This window comes from Colias eurytheme, chromosome 1 (genome assembly GCF_061535395.1).
Source record: "Colias eurytheme isolate Ceu_HAF_F1 chromosome 1, ilColEury1 Martin Lab GWU primary, whole genome shotgun sequence".
Taxonomy (NCBI): Eukaryota; Metazoa; Arthropoda; class Insecta; order Lepidoptera; family Pieridae; genus Colias; species Colias eurytheme.
In genome coordinates, this window is record NC_142980.1 from 3,471,404 (window position 1) to 3,494,428 (window position 23,025).

At 32.6% G+C, this 23,025-nt stretch overlaps 1 protein-coding gene across 1 annotated transcript; it reads left to right on the top strand.

Moving 5' to 3' along the window:
- Window positions 1-263: 263 nt before the first annotated feature.
- LOC149910939 (palmitoyltransferase ZDHHC3) lies at window positions 264-20,328 on the top strand. The gene is made up of 6 exons (XM_090120672.1): window positions 264-474; window positions 925-1,082; window positions 4,941-5,132; window positions 13,632-13,853; window positions 14,434-14,646; window positions 16,467-20,328. Exons 2-6 carry the CDS (start codon window positions 942-944, stop codon window positions 16,623-16,625), a joined length of 927 nt encoding a protein of 308 aa, XP_089976798.1. The 5' UTR covers window positions 264-474; window positions 925-941; the 3' UTR covers window positions 16,626-20,328.
- Window positions 20,329-23,025: the final 2,697 nt, after the last annotated feature.

Below are 23,025 nucleotides of genomic sequence, written 5' to 3' on the forward strand. Positions count from 1 at the left end.
TCTATCAATACAATTTTATTCTCGATTAATTTTCAATATAATACAATATTCTTCTATAATAAAATCTATTGAAATAAATAATTATTAAATTTAGCATAAATTTTTTATACAGTTTTTGCCATCGACAGTAGATATTATTTTAGATGCAAGATTGTTCATTGCATTGGACATATTCTGTGGACATGCTCTGTTGTCTCTTAGTACTTTGTAGTTTGTGGTACTTAACAGAAGTATTCTGTCATTTGACATTTGTATTTGCCGAGTGAGAGAGCGCTAAGCTGTGCGATTTGTTTCATGTATTGATTTTGAATACACAAATGTAATGAACAACTTGTAGCTCATTGATTTGAAACACTGCAATCGTCTGGACTGCATGTAATAGTAGATTGAGAATATCAAAATATGAAACTTGTTAAACCAGCGACCAAACCCTGACCCTCAAAATAAGTTTCAATATTTTCTTAGTGGTTCGCGGTGCGTAAATGTTTACGAATATTTGTCTAGTCGTAATCTGCATTTGTTTTTCTTATTTTTGCTTGTGCCTCAGTTTTTTATTGATATACTTGCCGACCTTTTACTTTCCTAAATTCTAACCCTTACTTTATATTTATCATTTTTGTTTGGTTCTATTGCAAAGCGAAAGTGGCGTGCGAAAAATGAAATCGTTCCTAATATTGTATGCTGAGCTGTACTGAATAGTTCTAAAGAGTGTATTAGAATAATAAATTAAAACATTAGTGACATCATAATAGTAAACATTAATTAGATTTCTCCTCCATGCATATCTTGGCTCTTGCTAATAATTATTAAAATCGAATATTTTTGCTCTTCATATGTTATGTTTTGTTTTATTTTTTGTGTATAAACTGCATGATGTGTTAAACTTTCTGTTAGAACTGTTTAATAACATTGTACATATTACAGGATATTATAATTTCTAAATGATACGAGAGTTTTACGATAGCACCGATGAAGATGAAATGGAAAGCCAGTATGAGGTAGATCCAGAATGCCTAGTTCTGACGAGACCAGATCGCGACATGCATAACCGATGCTGTGGTGGGAAGGCCTGGTGCATTAGAGTAAGTATACAACATTAGACTACTTGATCTAAACCTTGTAGTATATATTATAAGAAATATACTACAAGGTTTAGGACAAGTTAGAACAAGTTTAGTTGCCTACCTACCTAAAGAAATTATATCTAAAATTACATAAAGAGATGTACAAATTCTTATATACCTACCTACTTACTAAAAATAAGGCAGCGATTGTACCAAAAAATGAATCTTAAATTAAATAAAAATTGTTCTTGCTGTGCAGTTTTGCTATTAACAGATTTGGCAAATTTTGCAATCACATCAAACAAAATATGTTTTTAAAGTGGGAATGGTATTTGGTTGGTTGGCAACTTTTTCCTGCTCTCCGACTGCTTGTATTTAAATGAGTACTTAAGGGCCCTTAGTAGGTGAACACGGCAAAATGGACTGTTTTCTATGAGCTATAATTGAAAATATTGAAGTTTTTTCGCACTGAAATTTCTAATATGTATTACAGAACGTATGTGTGATGGGATGACTGTTTCCAAAACACGATTGGAAAAATTTTGCTCGATAAAAAAAAATCCTGAAGTTACCTCTAAAATATCATATAAATGCTCATTACAACTGTATTTTACGATAATAATTCGTATAAAATCACAAATACATAGGTATTTACCTTCTCGATTTCGTGACTGTTTTAGATTTAGAAAATACTAAATATTTTCATTCACTTTTTGATAAAAATGTGAATGGCGCTTACGATTTTAAGTTTCAAGCACGTTGATTCCATACTAAACGCGGATCCCCTCACCGCTTACCTCAGGCCCGAATAGCTGAATTTTCGCTGACCGCCTAACCCCTCTTAACAAATGTTCTTAAAAATAATAAATGGTAGGTGTTTATCACTACATAGTATAAAACAAAGTCGCTTTCTCTGTCCCTATGTCCCTTTGTATGCTTAAATCTTTAAAAAACTACGCAACGGATTTTGATGCGGTTTTTTTTAATAGATAGAGTGATTCAAGAGGAAGGTTTTAGTATATAATTTATTAGGTTTTAGACAAAGCGGGCGAAGCCGCTAGCGGTAAGCTAGTTAGTTCAATAAGTTGCTAGTAATTTGAGCACTAATAAGAAATGCTTTAAAGCTGACGAAACTGGGACATAATAATTTTTTAGCAAGTGTGACCATTAAATGTAAAAAAGGTATAACTATGTATAAATAATTTTTAAGAATAAAAAAAATTACCGGCCGAATTGATATCCTCCTCCTTTTTTTAACTTGACTAAAATGTAGTGTGTACAAGAGGATACTAGAATCTTGTGTGTTTAGAAATTTCCTCCATCGTCAATAGTCATAAGATTTGGGTTCTAAATTGGCTATAACTTTTTTTTATAATTGTTTTTGATATTAAATAAAACCTAAAGATAAAAACGAATGAGCTATTTAAGACATGCTGGTATATCCATTGGAATAATTGAAGTAAATTCAATAATGATGATTGATCTATTGCAATAATTAAATTGATTATCTTTCACATTATTATAATATTTATATAAACGTTTTAACGTAACATCCAAATACTTTGTACGTAAGTTAAATTTACAATATACACAGGCGGACTCTAATGATTGAATGCAAAAAAATTACACTGTATTCATTACCAGTAAAAAAATTTAATATTTATTTTATTTCAAATCCTATACATATAAATTATACATTTTTAAAGAAAAAATAGCCTAGCCTCTTGGAGTATAGTAAATTCGATTGTTGAAGCGGATTCTGCACCAGTAGCCGAGAGGCTAGACGTAGTTTCGGTATGGCATAAAGATGTGGGTTTGAAATCCGCCTCGGAATCGATTTTTATCTATTCTTTAAAAATTTCTTACCAGTAGTAAAGTTAAACATGAATAATCTCTCATACTTATAATCTTGTCTACGTGCGAGGGAGATAATAATAATAAATAATAAATAAATATTATAGGACATTATTACACAAATCGACCTAGTCCCACAGTAAGCTCAATTAAGGCTTGTGTTGTGGGTACTAGGCGACGATAAATATAATATTTAATAAATACATATATAGATAATAACACCCAGACCCAAGAACAAATAATTGAGTTCATCACACAAATATTTGCCCTGACCGGGGATCGAACCCGGGACCGTCGGCTCAGTAGGCAATTACTTTACCACTGCACCAACCGCGTCGTCTGAAGAGATGAATAGACTTTTTGAATTCTATGTGAAATTAACTTATACTATAACTAAACTTTGTGTTTTCACTTTTCACCATATGAATGAATAAAAAATAAAATTCTTAATTCATTCAGTAAAATACTTGGACTTTTTGTCCTTTCTTGTCCATTGTTTTACTAAGAAATTCAAAAGTACATGAATATAATAAATACTTAAATAATTTTCTTCGTGCGATGGGGACGCTATGGGGGTTCGGTATTAACCTGTTTTTTATATGTTGTAACTTTAAATTTATACTTCTCACAATTATAATATTTATATTTTTCCTTTATTTGTGCTATAAGACGTTAGTTACTGCGTAACAAATTTTGAGATTCTATGTTTGCAGAAATTACCCTGTTTGTATTATTTAGGTAATATCCAATAAGGGTTCCGTTTTTTCCTTTTGAGGTTCGGAACCCTAAAAATAAACATAGACAACAAATAAAATTCAGTTATCTGTATTCCAATGTAATTTTATGGCTACGCTCTGCAATCATCTAATAATTATAGGTTGGCAACATTGATTCTATAGTCTATGGAAAAAATGTTAGTTTCAAAAATACAAAACCTACTGTTTCCGTTGCATCCATGATTGTTATCAGACCAACAAAGTTATTATTAGGATCACTGATTTTCTTATCACCACTGAAGTTATGTAGGACATGCAGGGTCTATTTACTTAAATTCTAGACTTGATAACTAAATTACTGTTGTCTTTAGATTTAGATAAAAATGCCCTATAAAATACTTAACAAAAGCTAGACTGTCCCATACGTCACCTAACCTCAGGCCTAGCCACAGTCCACATTCTAAATTCAGACAAAATCATGTAGTATACCTTTTCAAAATTGAATAATTCGGAAGTATTAAGAAGAAGACTGGTGTTTTTATTTGGAGTCAAATATGAAGAAAGTTCCCGCTTACACAGAAGTAAACGCCAAAAATATGTTCTATTATGTTTATAGCTTCTTTCTGTTTCCTTTTATGTATTTGGAATTTATCTTCTTCGTTATTATACTTAGATCATTAAATAATGATCTAAGTTTAATAACGAAGAAGATCATTAAATAATGATCTAAGTTATTATATAACTTATTAACATGTAAGTTTAATTGAATTTTTAAGTTACTTACATTAATTAAAAAAAAAAACGCACATTCGACACAAACACGATACTCTTGTTTATGGTTATTCGAATTACGATCACTAATATAAATATTAAACCGTACCGTCTTATAAAATGTTTGGGAGTAGTGGTGGGGAGGGATTAAGGCTGATTTACGCTACACCGTGTGGCGACCGCCTTGCCCCGTCTGTGCCCCGTCTGGGGGCTATCAATCATTATTTTACATACTTTTTTATGAAGGGATTTATGACTGAACGTGTCTCGGACGGGGTACGGTGTTGAAATATGTATGGATATGGATTCATTTGTTTCCCGGCTCTGGCACGGCCCGTTCACAGCACGGTGTTATAGTTCGATTCAAAATTAATGGCGGTTCGGAAGTTCGCAAGGTGCGAGTGCGAGTCCCTTAACGTCCCGCTAATACCTAAAATTGTTTCTGCGCATCGGATCGTACGATGTTCCGAGCCGCCATTAAGTTAGAATCGTATAATAGCGTGAATCATGCTTTACGATTTTTTTCTCCACGCAGGATATATGCGGCATCATATGCGCTGTTCTCACTTGGCTCCTTATCCTGTACGCTGAGTTCGTCGTGATGATGGTGATGCTGCTGCCTGGCGTGTCGACGTATCCGGTGTACAGCTACATAAACATCATCATATTCCAGACGCTCGCCTTTCTCGCGTTCGCTTCGCACCTCCGCACGATGTTCACGGATCCGGTAAGTTTTTTGTTGTGTAATATGTTGATGTTGTAAAGGAAATATTTATTTGTGTGTTTGTTTATTGTTATGGTTCAACCTGAAAACTGCTAGAACGATTATCAAAATCTTTAATGAGGAATATTTTCATAAGATGCTAAACCAGAGTACCTATGCACCTATTGATATATGTACGTTTCATTCACCTGAAGATATTAATTTATGTTTATAGAGCTAAGTTAAGATACCCATTTTTTATTAATTCATTAAAATATTACATTTTTAATTTCACTTGAAGTATACGTAGAGAAGTAGAAGTATACATATCAAAGGAATATAATTACATGAGATCCTCTGAGAAACGCATCCTACATTGAAACTCCATTGGGCTAAATAACTAATAATATGAAAATGACAAAAAATGTACATTCGGAGCAAATCCTCGTCGCAATGATTTTTTGACCTACATTTTCTAAACTGCAATCCATGTGCATATGGTTACGAAATGGTTGTAAATTTAAATAGGTACAATACCATACATAATATAGAATTAATAATACACATCGCTTGCCTAGTATTCATACGGCCGCATACAAAACTAATTTAAAACTGTTATACAACAGTTATACAATTACGTAGTAACGATCCGTGACTACGACTCTATACGTGTTAATTTTAACAACCTTATGACCTACGTTCGCATTCTGTATTGAGGTTTTGTTAGGCTAACAATTCAATACAATGCAGGAGTTAAAGGAGATCACTATCTATAGTATCTATAATATACAAATACGCAGCGGGTGTACTAGTACTATTTTCTATGCACTTATCACGATGGAACATCGTTGATTTCATACTAAGATGCAGATTTAACAAATACTAGCTGTTCGCCTCGGCTCCCTCCCTGTTGTAATTGACATTTTCAAAATTTTAGTTATAAAAATATCTAATATTCTTCTCTTGGTTCTAAGCAACCTCCCCACCAACTTGCAGCCAAATTAGTTAAATAAATAAATAAATATTATAGGACATTATTACACAAATCGACCTAGTCCCACAGTAAGCTCAATTAAGGCTTGTGTTGTGGGTACTAGGCGACGATAAATATAATATTTAATTAATACATATATATAGATAATTACACCCAGACCCAGGAACAAATAATTGAGTTCATCACACAAATATTTGCCCTGACCGGGGATCGAACCCGGGACCGTCGGCTCAGTAGGCAGTTACTTTACCACTGCGCCAACCGCGTCGTCGCGTTCAACCGTTCTTGAGATATAAATAGTGTAACTTACTTACTAACACGATGTTCTTTTATATTATGCATACCTATAGAATATATTTTTCATTGCAATACATGCAGCCACAAGAACAAAAGGCAGTTACAAATTACGAGAAGCAGGTTAAATTTCGATTACCGGGTTCTTAGTTAATTCCAAGTTAATCTAAAGTTAATGGAAAAAACAACGGCATCGATTTTCTGTCAAGTTACGAGTCTCGAGTCGCCACTCTTTTTTAAATTGCATCCGTAATCGTTTTCAGCCGCTACATTTTGTGAAAGCCGTTTGAAAAGCTTAGCTCTAAAAAATATAAAATAAAAGACGCCTGCAGCGATGCAATATTAACGAGCTACAATGTATCGCACAATTCTTATTTTTCTCATTTCTTTTGTATTTAATTAATTTTTCTACGTCCTACATCTTCAGGGAATTGTTTACTCCAACTGTTTACGCCCACGATCTTATTATTATTTAATGGAAAGAAAGAACTGTATTTAAGTATTGTTATTTACTGTAACGGAATTTTATAAACACAATTACTTTTATATTATGTAATAATAGCTTAGAATTTTGTTATTTTTTCTCAATATTTTATAACGTAGGTTAGTACCTACGTTATAAAATATTGAAGCTAGTGCTTGGTAGACGTCTTCTTCCCGCGAACGGTCAAATTCGTGAATTTTTATATTTATAATTATTTAACTTTCTTGAGTTTTACTTTCATATCGATCTTTCTCCAGACAATAACGAACATAACAACAGAAAAATTTACGATATCGGTCCAGTTGTTCAGGCGTGATGTCGTGACCATGGGATATAGGGATTCATTTTTATATATTGTAAATTTTCGTAATAGAGTTACTCTTAAATACAGAAATGTACGAGTATTCATCAGAATAGCTATTGTTAAGATTATCCTATTCATATCGTCCATGCTTCATAGATCATATCACATAATATACTCCACTCTTCGAGAAGGATTCCTGGAAGTTTATTGTGATTTCATATTTCTTTGTATTGGCCGCCCAAGACGATCCTCCCTCCAGTCAACAATATTGTTGCCACTTATTCAATTGAGTCTAGTTGGAAAATTGAATTAACTCCGTGATTGACACCTAGTTTTCCACTTATGGAAAATCCTCTCAGTTACACAACAATGGCTATCTGCAATAGTCAATTGTAGATGACAACCTTGTTATGTGCTGAAAATGAAATGGCTCTAATTAACCTGTCGATAACATGGCTTGGACATTTCGACGACATGTGAAATTCACAAGCCGTATGTAGAATAGCAAATTATTGACAACCAGTAATTAACTACTTTATACGGAGTTCGCGGTTTGCGTTAAATTATTCAGAGCAGGGGCTTTTGATTGAAGTATTCGCTTTGTTTATTGTTTTACGATTGCTAAAACGATTTACGATTGCTTTGCCTTTGTTTGGATTTGATACCTAAAAGCTAAAACATTGCTGGGTAGAATACATAGGATCGACCGATGTAACAACATAGTTTATTTCGACTTACATGTTTCAATTGGTATTTTCGTTTCGCTATTATTCAAGATGTATCCCATATTCCATATTTAGAATATAATCCGATATTTATTATATTAACGAACATAAAGAAGCAACGAACAGTGAAAAACCTATACAACATGGAAATAAGACGTCTACGACACATCCTCTGCGAATTTTGCGTCTGAACGATTTTATATATTTTCTATTTAAGTAAATTTAACGACGCGAACATTTCGTCGTGCCTTTTTATTAAATCCCGTGCTCGGTACACGTTTCAGTGAATTCTGGTATATTCGATATCCTGAAAGGCTTTTGCCAAGTTTGAGATTTGATTAGGCTTCGCGTTCACAGTTTGCGAGAAAGTTAAAAGTCAGCTTGGTAATTGCGCCATTCAGCTTCGTTGTGAAATTGTATTCAAAGAATATTATGGTTGTACAATTATACTTTATACAGTACATCTCTGTATAAAACGTATTTAACATATTATGATTTCTTTTCTGAGTTTTTTTTCTTTTTTTTCTCTTGTATGTATAACTATGTGTGTTAAATAAAGGATTTACATAAATCTCTTCCAACACCCTACAATACATGAAGTACGTTTACAGTAAAATGCTTTTTCCCAATAACAATTGGGATTAAACTTTATTTTCCTGATAATATTTGCACGTGCATACGGACATAAGACAAAGCAACAATGTAAACATTTACAACAGAGCTATTCCAATATACGCGTTTCAATAAAATTTGTCAAACAATTCGATATTGAAAACTTTTGAATTTCATATTCGCACACGAGTTATATCTTTTGTTTGAATTGAATAGCATATCAAACTGCTACCCACTCATTTTGCTATTTCTGTATCTATAAATCCAGCAAACCTAAAGGTTGGCACGTTCGATTCGTAATAGATATTTGCAGTGCAATTCCTATCAAATCTAAGTGCAAACTGGAAATAAGATTCTCGGTTTTACAATTTTATTTTACACAAAGTTCTTTCATTAATATTTTTGTTGACGATGGTTGTAGTTGGAAATGGATCGCCGCTCAAATCTCTTGTATCGTTGTATTCAAACTCAACTTAAAACATTATATACAAATCTATCTACTAAATAAGTGTATTGTTTTTGCGGCCGATACCTACTGTTTAAATTATAGCTGACGCATATAATGTTATTTCATATCTTTACTTAATATTATAAAGCTGAAGAGTTTGTTTGTTTGTTTGAACGCTCTAATCTTAGGAATTACTGGTCTGATTTGAAAAATTCTTTCGGTATAGTATTAGTTAGATAGCCAATTTATCGGGGAAGACTAGGCTACATATCATCGCGCTAAGACCAACAGAAGCGCAGCAATGCGGGTGAAACCACGGAGCACAGCTAGTAAATTATAAATTGAAACCTTCCTCTTCTATCTATCACTCTAAAAAAACGCATTAAAAATTTCTTGATTTAAGCATACGGTTTACATAGGGATATAGGGTCAGAGAAAGCGACTTTGTTTTATACTATGTAGTACTATTATATATTCTGTGGTAGTGATTTGAAAATATATAAATGATAATTGTTAAACTCCTGAGTAATTGGAAGTTGTAAGCTTTGAAGATTTCACGAATAAATATTAAATGTTTAAAAATAATTAATTAGATATTGAATCGATGATGTGAGATGTCTTATAAATGTTGCGTCTAAAGAATATAATCAACGACGTTTCCAGAAACAGTCTTGAATACGAAGTAAATTGAAAGGAATACTTATATAAGTTATTATGAATGTAAAGATTGATATCAATTTAGTCTGAATTTGATTCGCATTTCTACGTTTAATCATAAAAATTGTAGCTATTACAGTAATTGATTGAATAGTATGTACTATGTACCTATCTTTAGTGTGTTTATATTAATATTTTGTTTAATATTTGTCCTCATCATCATCAATTTATCATTAGTCATCATCACTAGTTGTTAAATAAAAATGGAATCACACAAACTTTTTTAAAATAATGATATCTAAATAACAACATTATTATTGAAGTAAGTAATTAGCAAATTCACAAAACCTAACTAAATAATACAAGCTAATAATTTTACTTTTTTGTATAAAGATGAACGAAAATGTGAATGGCTCTATTAGACGTTTGATTGAAGGGTTCACAAGTGGTTATTTATTTGAAATCCTAGAAGCATAAATATTACGTGGCTATTGTTACAATGCAATAATTGTCTGTCCATATCCCAGTGTTTTACTCGTCTGCTTGATGGACAGGAATATCAATTGTACAATTATCTTTAAACGATATGAAATATGATAATGATTTTGATTCCTTATTATATGGTTCCTTTGTTTCTATAAACATTCCTTTTATTTTTAACTATTTCGGCATTTTTACTTACATTAAAAAAAATAAATAAAAATAAAATTGTTTTATTTCAGGAATTATCCCTTCCCATATGCAAGTTACAAATGACAATGAATTGTACAAACTAAATAAAAAAAAAAGAAAGACAGTTAGAGCATCATTTATAGTTTTATTCGGCAAGTAATTTCATCATAAAATCTTTCATGTTATAATTATATAATAAATCATCCCAAAGCTACTAAGTAGCTTTCTACGTAAGCTTTCTACGCAGAAATAATAATTTCCTTTTTATAATAAGCTTTGCCGTACTTTGCGCGGAAGTAAATTATCGTTGTCATTTTGAATATTCACGAAGCATAATTCCAATATATTTTATTTGTGCCATAAAAGTTGAAAAATAATAAAATTAGATTCAAAAAGTGGATGCGTATAATGTATATCGCTAGTATATTATCCTTAACAATTATGATAATTCAATGTATGAATATTTAACCCTTGTAAGGAACTTTAATAATCCTAGAATCTACATTACACTATTTCGTATTTATGGCTCCTTTAATTGTTTTAAAACATCACATCAAACAGTCTTTTCTGTAATACATTTTCTTTGTCAATTGCAAAATGTATCACGACAAAGAAAGGAACAATTAATACCTTTACAGTTATATACCAGTTAATTATGACTAAATATAGGTACAAAGTACTGGGACTAGCAGGGCGCGATTCCCACATATTATATGAATATCAACCCCTTTTAGAATCAAATTGGCTTTGAACGTTTTAGTGTTTTGCCGGATTTCCATTCAGTTTTATTTCCGTCTCTAGTGGGTTTGGTTGTTTTGGTAGTGCTTCTTTTGTTCATTGCCTCGGTGTATTTTCACAAGTTGGCATCGTTTGTTTGAGCTTGGTCAACTTTAATTGCTTAGTTTCGTAATTACTGCGCTTTGATTTCCCGGGTTTAGGGTTTGCTTTTTTTTGTTTGTTGCGTTCAGGTTCGATTCGTTATAGTTAAAAAGCTTTTTTCGTACGTTTTTTTAGTAATACATAGAGGCAAATGATTGATGATATATTGTGTTAAAAAGCTTTTTTCGTACGTTTTTTTAGTAATACATAGAGGCAAATGATTGATGATATATTGTGTATTTAACGAAATATCTAACTCAATTTAAAAAATCGGGGTAAATTTATAAATGCAACCGTGAATTTTTAAAAGGTTCAGTAGTATTATAAGTTGCACATTTTTCTTGTTTGCATACGCAAACGATATAAAAATGGGAAAATAGAAAAGTGGTACATTTAACATTCTTTAGAATAAACGGTACCTTTTATTTATTCTTCTGAGTGAGGAATACGAGATGAAAATATAATGTATTCGTCAACGTTTCGTTTGAATTCTTTTTGAGTCAGACATTGTTGTGTTTGCTAATTGTACATTACTGTTTATGCTAATCTTAATATGTATATATAAATGTCGTGTCACAATGTTTGTCCCCAATGGACTCCTAAACCACTTAACCGATTATAATAAAATTCGCACACCATGTGCAGTTCGATCCAACTTGAGAGATAGGATAGTTTAAACATGTAGGTACCACGGGCGAAGCCGGGTCGGACCACTAGTATTCTATATAATAAAAATATACCGACAAATGTTGTTGTTGCAAAGCGTAAAACTCGAGAACAGCTCGACCAATTCGGAAATTTCTTTTTATGTTATTGTTAAGGCACTAGGATGGTTCTTACTTAGAGAAATCAGAAGAGCAACGTCTGCCGGGGCTGTTAGTTATAAAATTAGTTTTTCCATTGTTTTACTTCTTTTTATAATGCATTATTACGATGCAATCAATTGAATATATTTAAAGCTGTAAAATAAAATCAGAGGCAAGCTTAACGTGTGAGTGCATGCATCAGATAATCGGGGATAATCTCTTAATGGTGAAGTCGTTTTATACCAGTACTTAGAGCAATTAAATATTCAATACGAATACAATATAAAAGCTTTTGTATTAAAATGTATTTCTGATAAACTTTATTAAATAGAATAGATTCGAGATTAGTATACGAATCTGAATTAATTTTTGATTTGTTTCAAAAGTAGGTGTGGGTAAGTATCGACTGAAAATAAACTAGTTATAATAATAATTTGTTAGTAAAATGATGTTCCACCCTATTAATTTATAGTATAAAGTTTGCTCAAAGCTAACCTTGTTATGTGAGCGATATTGTAATTGCTAGTTCAGAAAATTGTATCAAGTTTCCAGACGATATTGAATTTGCCTGTAATTTTGCGGATCACTGGCGCTCTTCGATGATGTTATTAAGACTAGGCTACATGTAAAATCGTTTAAGGTTATTGGGGTTGCTCTATGCATATAAAATTGCATCGCAAGATTTACATTAAAAACACAGAATAACTCTTTGTGTTATCGCGTTATTTTAGTATAGAATTTGAAAGGGTTATGAATAAATCTTTGTAATTTTAAAAGGAAACGCAGATCAGATTAACAGACAAAGATTTGCATGTGAATAAAATGGAATCTATTTGAAATCTATTTGAAAATATCTAGATGTACCTTCGGTTCCTTTGAACGTTTTGATCTGTAAGCAATATATTCTTATTTAAAACTCAGTTTTATAAAGCCTACGCTATTTGACCACTAAAATAAGAATTTTTAAAGCCTTTACGCTATTTAACCCATTGAGCCCCGAACGGTCCGATCGGTCCACGACACAATAGATTTTCTATTGTGTCTGTGATTCCGGGGCCTGAGTTAGTAACCACTAAAATAAGAATACAATTTTTAACAAATTACAAATTTTTGTAGCTTTCGTATTTTTGTGTCTTCAAATTCGGCTCCTCCTGATTTGGCTCATTTCAATAGGCCTATTTATTTATTCATCCAACAATAATGCAAATTATCCGAGTTTTCCTCCACTTTTAAATTACTCGAGTATATTCATTGTCTTTAAATACCTATTGTCTGAACACCGCATTTCAGCCAATTTCTTCACATAAATGTTTCCTGAAAGAGCAATTAACATACATCCAGCCTTGTAAATTTTGTCTTTTGTTCGTACAACCTACATAGTTTTGTGAAAAAGATTTCTTTCTATTATTTATTATGTTTTCATCGTTTAAAACTTTGCTTCCACAAGAAGGAATTTGACGATAAAAATTAGCGAAATTTGTCCCGCCGTTCTCGAGTTTTGGCATAATAAACTAACAATTTATTTTAATTCGTAATATCGTTCTAGGATTCATCATGAATTCACTTCTTTCCCAAGAATTTCTGTCTTATCTCCCAAAATTTTCCTTGAAATACTAGTTTGATTTTTGACTCATCACCATTCCACCAGGGTGCCGTACCAAAAGGCAACGCGACTAAGGAGATGATCAAACAGATGAGCTTCCGCGAGGGTCAGGTGATATTCAAGTGCACCAAGTGCTGCAGCATCAAGCCGGAGCGCGCGCACCACTGCTCCGTCTGCCAGCGATGCATCAGGAAGATGGACCACCACTGCCCGTGGGTGAATAACTGCGTGGGGGAGAACAATCAGAAGTACTTTGTACTGTTCACGGTGAGTTGGATTTGGTGTTTCCCCATAATCTTTTAAAGTAATTAAATATAATTGAATACTTTGATACTGACGTAGGGCAGAATCTATAGTGAATCTTTTGTAAAGGTTTGAATTTTTTTGTAATTAAATCTGGTATTCTATCTTGAAATAATAAGAAGATTATAGATGATTAAACTGGGAACATGACCAGTAAATTTATCTGTAGAGAAGAAGTTAGACTTCTTAATGCTGATCTATCGCCCTATGTAGCTGAATTGCACTTAATATTAAAGTTGTCTACCAACAGTTCAGCATCCTCTTTTGCGACATTCCAATAAATCACCCCTTAAACTTACACTTGACCGCCTCCTTGGTACAGTGGTTGACGCGTGAGCGTATCACCGAGGGGTCCTGGGTTCGATTCCCGGTGGCGACGAAGAAAAAAATATGGTCTGGCAGGACACAGAAGGCCTACTGTCCCTAAAGAAAATCGATCAGTGAAACAGATGCATAATGCATCTGCCCCTTACCCCACTAGGGGGACATGGGAATTCACTAAACTTACACTTCTAGTAGAAATATATCGAACTTCTACTTGCAGTTCTACATAGCGGCGATCTCGATCCACTCGCTCACGCTCTCCGTGTACCAGTTTGTGACGTGCATCCGGCACGAGTGGCGCGACTGCAGCACTTACTCCCCACCCGCGACAGTTGTACTACTGCTGTTCCTGATCGCGGAGGCTCTACTGTTCGCCATCTTCACTGCAGTGATGCTGGGCACTCAGTTACACGCCATCTGGAACGACGAGACGGTGAGTGTTTTTTTTTTATATCAGAGCAAGCAAAGGAGCAGATGGGCCACCTGATGTTAAGTGGTCACCACCGCCCAAAAACACTTGTAACACTTCTAGTGTTACAAGTGCTTTGCCGGCCTTTTATGGACAAATAAGCTCTTTTCTTGAAGGCCCCAATGTCGTAGTTGTTCGGGAACACCGCAGGTGGCAAATCGTTCCACAGTTTCACCGTACGCGGAAGGAAGTTGCGGGTGAAGCGGACAGTGGTGGAGCGCCAACCATCCAGATGGTGCGGATGGAACTGGTTAGTGTGAGAGTGTTTAGAGTGTTTCAGACACTACTTAGTTTCAGACACTACTTGAGTGTTTAAACCGCACAGTGGTGTTGCTGTTCCTGATTGCGGAGAATCTGCTGTTCGCTATCTTCACTGCAGTGATGCAGTTACACGCCATCTGGAACGACCAGACGGTAAGTGTGTACATGTATTAGAGACTACTTCAAAACTCTATGGAACTCGAGCATGTTTCATCAGGGACGACTGCAGGTAAGAATCCGACATAACCCACGGCTCCTTCCCCGGGGGCCGTGGGTATCTTTGGAAGATTTCCGCACTATAAAAAAAGGGACGACTGCAGCATGTTAATTTGGGAGTTAAATGATTTGGCAAGAATTGAACAACAACGGAGAAGGTACAATAGAGCTGCAGAAGTTTGATCCAATATCAATTTAACTCCTCTCAGTCTATTCCAATCCTTCCGTCGTCTGAACTGAAAAACGGGCAACGCATTAACAGAAGCTCGAGGGCAGTGGTGATCGGTTACCTTCAAGTGAACAACCAGATTGGTTGCCTGTATAGACATAAAAAATCTTTTTTCCTCTGTGTTGCCTTATTGTTTATGTCATCCTACTTATATTATAAATGCGAAAGTTTGTGGCGATTAATTGATTTATATAGAACGAAACTTGTTTGTTATTCTGTCACAAAAAAAAACTATTGGACAGATTTGAATGAAACTTACATGCAGGTTATCCTTCAGTATAACAATTAAATTATGTATTTTATAATGGCACACACTGTAAATCTTGCTGTTATTAACTATTTCTGTGAAAAATCTGTGATTAGATACTCTTGTCTCCAATTGGAGAGACAGAAGGAAAATAAAAATCTTACAGCAAAAAAGATGTTTTTTATTGAATGATAAATTATCGGAATTATTATATTTAAATATTTATTTGATTAAGAATGTACATGAATTCTTAATAGCTCTGCAAATTATTATTATTTTCTTTGCAAATTGCGAATTTTTTTTGCTTGCGCATATTTGTACTTATTTAATTTATTAAAAATCCAAATAAAAATTTTTTTATGAAATTATTCAAATCATTGTTTAGTCTCAAGACTCCCAAGTGCCATATTCATTTAGACGTTTTCAATTTGCGATTTTTCCTTCGATTCATATATTTCATCCATGTTTAATAAATCGTTCTTTAAAATAAACTCCATATAAACTTAAATTACGTGATGTTAAAAATCCGCTACATATACGTTTTAAAGATCATAGAAACAAGCAGGCAGCAGAAAGCGACTTTGTAAACTAATTAATAGTTCATATTAACATCTGTTATTATTATTTATTTCAAACTTGTCTTTCCAGGGCATTAAACAACTCAAAAACTACAAAACAACTTTTTTTCTTCTTTTTTTTGTATTTTTTATGTTTAATTAATTTAAGATAATGTTTTCTATGTATTTAATTTTATATTTATGGTGAATAAATGATTATTATTAATGATTAAACTGTTGCTATTATTAACCGATTACCAATTACTCTTTCCAGGGCATTGAACAACTGAAAAAGGAGCAAGCACGCTGGATCCGCAAGTCGCGATGGAAGAGCATACAATCGGTGTTCGGACGTTTCTCGATCCTATGGTTCTCGCCTTTCACGCAACCATCGCCTAAAACGAAACTAGAAAGCTATTTATACAGCGTTTAACATAATACCGACGTTCCTTCTTCGGTCACGAGGAAAAGGAACGTGCCAGTTTAAATAATGGTTCGACATCATTAAAGTACTCGTGAAATTGCGGTATCTGTTGTACACTATGAAGAAAATGGCTGACGCTCACTCTTATTCTTTTTTGTCTATGGCCGTGCAGATACCAATAGAGACGGTTACTCTTTATTGTCTATGGTATCTTGACAAAACTTCAAACGAAAATTATGATAGTTTTGTCAAGTACTACGATAAAAGTATCTTTAAAATTGCAATATACGGTCCGTTAAAATCAAGGGATAGTGAAATAAAAGATTTTCTTTGTAGTGTACTTAATGTGGACCGAAAACGAAACATATTCTAAACGAATAGAAACATATTCTAAATTCCGGTGTCTTATTGTTATTTAAGTTCGAATCGAGAATGTATTCCTAATAATTCAATTGCGAATTGTTAAAACTTACATGCGTTGCTCGTTTCTCGTGACAAACGAAGGATATAGAGATATAGTATTATTTATTGATTTTTGGGTAGTTAGACCTAGTTATACGTTAGAGGCTTTCAGCGTTCGGAAAGTCAATAAGTTACCGTTGTTATGTATTGTCATTGATACGTCTTTAAGTGCGAATAGATTATTAATTTTTCTATGAAGTGAATAATCGGCTTTACAGTACTCGAAGGACCATTTACATTAAAATAACGTCACTACAAATCGGACTGTAGAAAAAATGGTAGGTAATATCAAATTTTGAAAAATTGCCTATATAATAAAGTGCGAATAGATTATTAATTTTTCTATGAAGTGAGTAATCGGCTTTACAGTACTCGAAGGACCACTTATATTAAAATGACATCAATACAAATCGGACTGTAGAAAAAATGCTAGATAATATCGACTTAAAAATTGCTAGAATTATAAATTTGTGTTTCGATGACATATGATTGACAACGACGAGTCATGTATGTTATGCTATAGTAATACCCGTAATTGCATATTTTATAGTCTAAATACCCAAAAATCGCTTGAAATGTATATTAAGACGTTGAATCATCGTTATTAGAAGCAATAACATCTTTATGTTATAGATGTATTTATTTATTTGTAACTTGACTGATGTGGTAGGTAGTATAGGTATGTAAGTGAAATATTTGGATGGATCACCTCCTATAGAACAATGATTTATTGAAGTGAAACTTCTTTATCGGGGTTGGAAAAAAAATTAGTATAACAGTTTTCGTTTCGCGTGACATTTTTCCGTTACGCGCCATCTTTTTCTTATCCCTACCACGCGTGATTCGACGTATTTCTGTAAAGGTGCATATAGTAAATTATTTTTTGAAAAATAAGGTCATAAAGAAGTTTCACTTGTTACGTGTGTACACGCACACGTTTTTTTTGTATGTGGGATAGGGTTCTTGATCTATTCTTTAAACTCCCAATTGTGAATTCAGAAGGAAATATTTTTGTGACAGTGTAAAGAAATCGCCTCTTGAATCAATGTTATGTTTGTGTTAAGGCATTAACACCTGTTTGAATTTTCTTTTTCATGTTATATTACTTAACAGTTTCTGCACGCTATTTTTGTACGAAAGTACACAAATAGTACAGTAGCACATCAATGTGTAAGCACTAAATATCTAACACGAAACACTAAGTTACTTAGTGCTTATGTGTAATGTACAGTCTAGAGGAGGTGATCTGTTATCTATCTCACTCTGACACCAGTATTGTCTTACGTTAGAGCGAGATAAACGATATTTTCTTGATGCGATTAGATTATTACAAAGATACCCTTAATTTTTCTAGAAGATGTGATAAATACCTCTTTGTAGAACCAATACTGTATGTTAGAGTGAGAGAAAATTAATCAACACAAGCGAAGAATAACAAAGGTGTTGTTAATTTTTCTGATATTTTTGGTGAACAAATTGGAAAGCATTATTTATTATCAGACGTTATGGTTAGTATTGGGAAAGATATCAGTTAGCTGTCTCACTTTAACACTATGAATGTGATAGGTTAGAGTGAGAGAAATGCCTTGCTGTTCGTTTCGATTAGTAATAATTACTGTCGTTGATTTTCGCGAAGTTTCCACGGGATATTTAACAATTTAAGTAGGACTATTTTGATAGCTTCCTCTAACGCCTATATTATGGTTTGTTAGAGCGAGAGAAATGTGTGGCTTTGATGATGCAATAATGTTGTTTGGTTAAAAGGTTCTGTATTCGTTGGGAGATGGTATTTGGTGGCAGGCCATCGGACATATTCAGAATATTTCGTAGTTTAGTGATTTGTGAGTCACATTGATTTATGTGCACGTTTAAATATCATAAATGTTGTCTTCTGTAAAGCTTTTTGCTTACTATTATAATGTTGTTTCATTGAATAATTAAAGGGACATAGAATAGATTGTCCCTTCTGAGTGGAGTCGTTTTTATACCGAAATTGTTTACAATCGGTAAAGTAATTTGATCTGGAATCTTGAAAGTAGGATAGTTTTCTCCTTCATAACATCAGTAGCACTGAAAAGCTGACTTGATTTAGGAAACTAATACATAGAAATGGTATAAAAAAGATCTCCGTCATTAAAATTATTTGATGGAGCAATTAAAAATTCTAAATGTTCTTTCTTAGAGTCGTTCTCTATCCCAGTTATAAAACTGGTTATAAAGCTTTTGAGAATATGCGTGTGTTGCGTTCTTCACCAAGTCTTATGTGTGTTATAGTCTGTCCACTATAAGAATTGCTTTTTGACAGCTCGACGGGTGATACCAGAAGTGATGTCCAAAAGATTATCGATTGTGATACCATTTCAATTATAAATTCAAAAATATTATCATAAATCGAATCAGGTACGTAAATAACAATTACAACGTAAACATCGATATCGATTATTATAATCTTTCGACCCATCAATGAATAATTCTGTGTAGACATCACTAAGTGGGCGGGGCCTGTCCATGAAGTGCAATAATTATTTGTATGACATTTTAACATAGACAATACAATCCTTCATAGGCGTGAAGCTGTCAAATAGTATAATGGACAGAGTTTAGACATCGATGAGTTATAATTAAGGGAATATGTGTTAGTAGAACAAACATAAGATCTCATAAGTTTACGAGTTTCGGAGCACTAATACACACTTTGATATTTGTTAGGAATTGAATACAATGTGTGAATTGAGCCCACTTCGGTTAACGCTTATAATAATATCTTAAAGTTATATTTTGGTAATCATTATTTTAAATCATTGCACATCGTCATAATTAATTATTATAATATTTTTTCTTTTGACATCTTCGACATTTCGGCTACTTAATTTAAATAATAATATTTTGTTATTCTGAAATTTTATGAATTATTTATTTTGATTGTGCCGTCTCATTTCCTATCTAGTACAGCTGTTGTTTATATATTTATATTTAAATATTGTTAATCATACTTTAGGAAGATAATAGAGCATTATTGTAATCAATGGACGTTAGTAATAATTTTGGTAAATCCGGATACAAAATCACGATCTTCCATTTGTAGTTTTTTCAGGAATACGGTGGAATAAATCGATATGGAATAGTGATATTTGAAAACAACGCGAGGTCTGGAAACGTACAATTCTAAATTTTAAATTTATTTACTAGATAATATAGTCGAGCCAATTTAATAGGCAACATTTGACGTCTATCAATTTTATCTTCGAAGAGACGTAACCTGCTTAAAAACATCGATCGAAAGTGAATTAATCGATACGGACTTGAAACAGTTGTCAATCGAACTTGAAACATATGTCAATTTTAAAATTCATCAGACGAATCCCTGTCCCAGATATATACTTTCTTTCGTAAATTTAAGGAGCAAAATAAGACAAGTACATAATACATAATTAAAAAAACACAACGCATATATTAATTTATGATGATTTTTATTCACAAGTAATCAATGCATTCGATTCTAGATGTCAGATTTCGATTTTTAGAGTAACGTCTCTGGTATTTAAAAAGAAAAAAGTTTATTGAACCAAAATAGTAGCGACGTTAATTCAGAAATTGTTTAATATGTTTAGAATGGTTTATCAGTAAAATGAAATCTTTAAAATAACTTTTATCGGTCATTATTATTATAAATATGTAATCGTAATTGAAAAAATTAAGCAAATGTGCAGTTCTAACAAAACGAAATATCATTATGTCGTCGTTACTAGGTTACGTTGTTGAATTTTGTTGAACTGTCAAATGTTGCCTATTAAAATGGCTCTACTATAATTCGATATTTATATATTGTTATCAAATCTGGATTATTTTATTCCATTATCGGATTAAGTTTTAAAACAGATTAAGCGCACAGATTATATAGTGATTGTTCGTCAAATATTTTAATTATCTGTAAACGGTTCTGATACTGATTTTGGGAAATCATTCTGGTATTTGCGTTCACGTCGTTGTTTTGAAATACTACTACACTATCCAAGGGCAGTTTAAAAAAAATATAGAAGTCGTTTGAATTATTCGATCGCTTGTTATACTATTTATTTGTGTAGTTAAGTTATGGGTTGCTTTTGGATAAAATTATCGGGCTATGTGTTAGGGGTATAAGTAGGAATACAAATTTAGACTAAGACGGTATTTTACTGTAAAATACCTCGGTAATGTAACGTGTAAGTTACACCACGCGAAAATTAATGCGTCCCAGGTGACATTTAGTCGTGAATTATTAGATTAAGTTTTTGTTTGTTAGAAGCGTAGAATCAATCGATTCGACCTGAAAGATTCCAAATGTAACCAATTTTTGCAATTGAGAATGGATAATGAACGTTATGTCTATCGGTTATGAGTTATATTTCCTTGGCGGGATGGCAAGATGTATCGGATGATCTTTACGGACGTTAAAACTGGCATGGACCGATGTGAAACGCTTAATATAACGCCAATTCGAGTATCGTGTTGCCTTAGTCACAAGCTGCCTAAATACCATGCGTTTAATCGATAAACGCACACCTTACATCGACATGAAGCAATAGAGATTTTATTAGGACCTATTATTGAAGCTTCACGCTGCGATAGTGATGTATTAGATTTAGGGGGCAGATTTAAGATATAATTTAATGATAAATCCTGCACTCGCATGCACCAAAACATATTCTAAAGATAATCATATTCTAAATATAAAGATAAGCTTTATATAACAAGAGTGTAAGAGTTACAGTGGATGTTAGTTCAGACTTTAGTGTCCTGAATTCCCATAACCATTCCTAACCTATATTCCCGTCTGCAATCCTTTTTTCCCGTTCCTTTTCGAATAAGTCCTAAGAATCCAGTGTGAGTGCTTATAATATAATAACTAGGTAGGTAAAAAGTATCAAAAACCAACCGATATAATATTAAGTTAACACTGATTTCTGCCCCCACGTAATCTTAGTTTTAACCAAAACGTTGCTTCTAAATACAACAAGCCTTACATGTTCATGACGTCAATATTTTAACCGTTACTAGGCCTATTAATGTTGCTAAATCTATTTATCAAACAATAGTTCTATAGCATTTTATTAGACCAATGTGTTACCGTTGTATTAGCTATATATAAGTTGTACATTATGATATCTGGATATATAACGCATTGTTTAAGGGTGTTATGGTCACAAAAATTAATGACAAGTTTTAGTTATTAAGATATAGATTATCACAAATATATATTACGATTAGGACAGAATTATTCGCTGTATTTGACCAACAATACATCTTGTTTATATAATGTAAAGATAAATATATGATTAACGATCACTACACAGATAAAGTAGTGATTTATGAATATATTTATCATAGTTTTATATTATATATAAAATGAGTAAATTGATAAAATAGAAGGATTTTATATAAAGCTGTTATTCTCAATGAACGGTTTTAACTACACGTTGCAACGTCAAGTGTTATACAAATACGATGATTTAAAGTTCTGTAAATTAAAATTTGGCGAAGAATAACATTAACAGTCTCTGTAACAAATATTGTTTTTACTTTGCAGCGGTGTAGTTAAAACTCCTCTCAACTGGTTTGTTAGAAAAATATTAGATGAAGATAATCGGCTGTAAATATTATACATATACGTGATAATTGGTGAAATTCATATTCTAATAACAAAACATGGTATTTCATGAAATTCATTTAAATTATATAAAGTAATTCGGATTTGTAGATTTAAAGTGATACATATGCTGTGTATTAACAACGCTGTGAAATTTTTCGAAAGCAATATAAAATGTAACAAATTCTAAATATTATGTATATTTCAATGGCTGGCACTGTAAAGGATAAAGTAAATTATAATTATATTATTCCTAATTATTATATTTATATCATTTTGAGTGTTATTTAAGATAAACAACGGTATTATAGTATTTAGAAA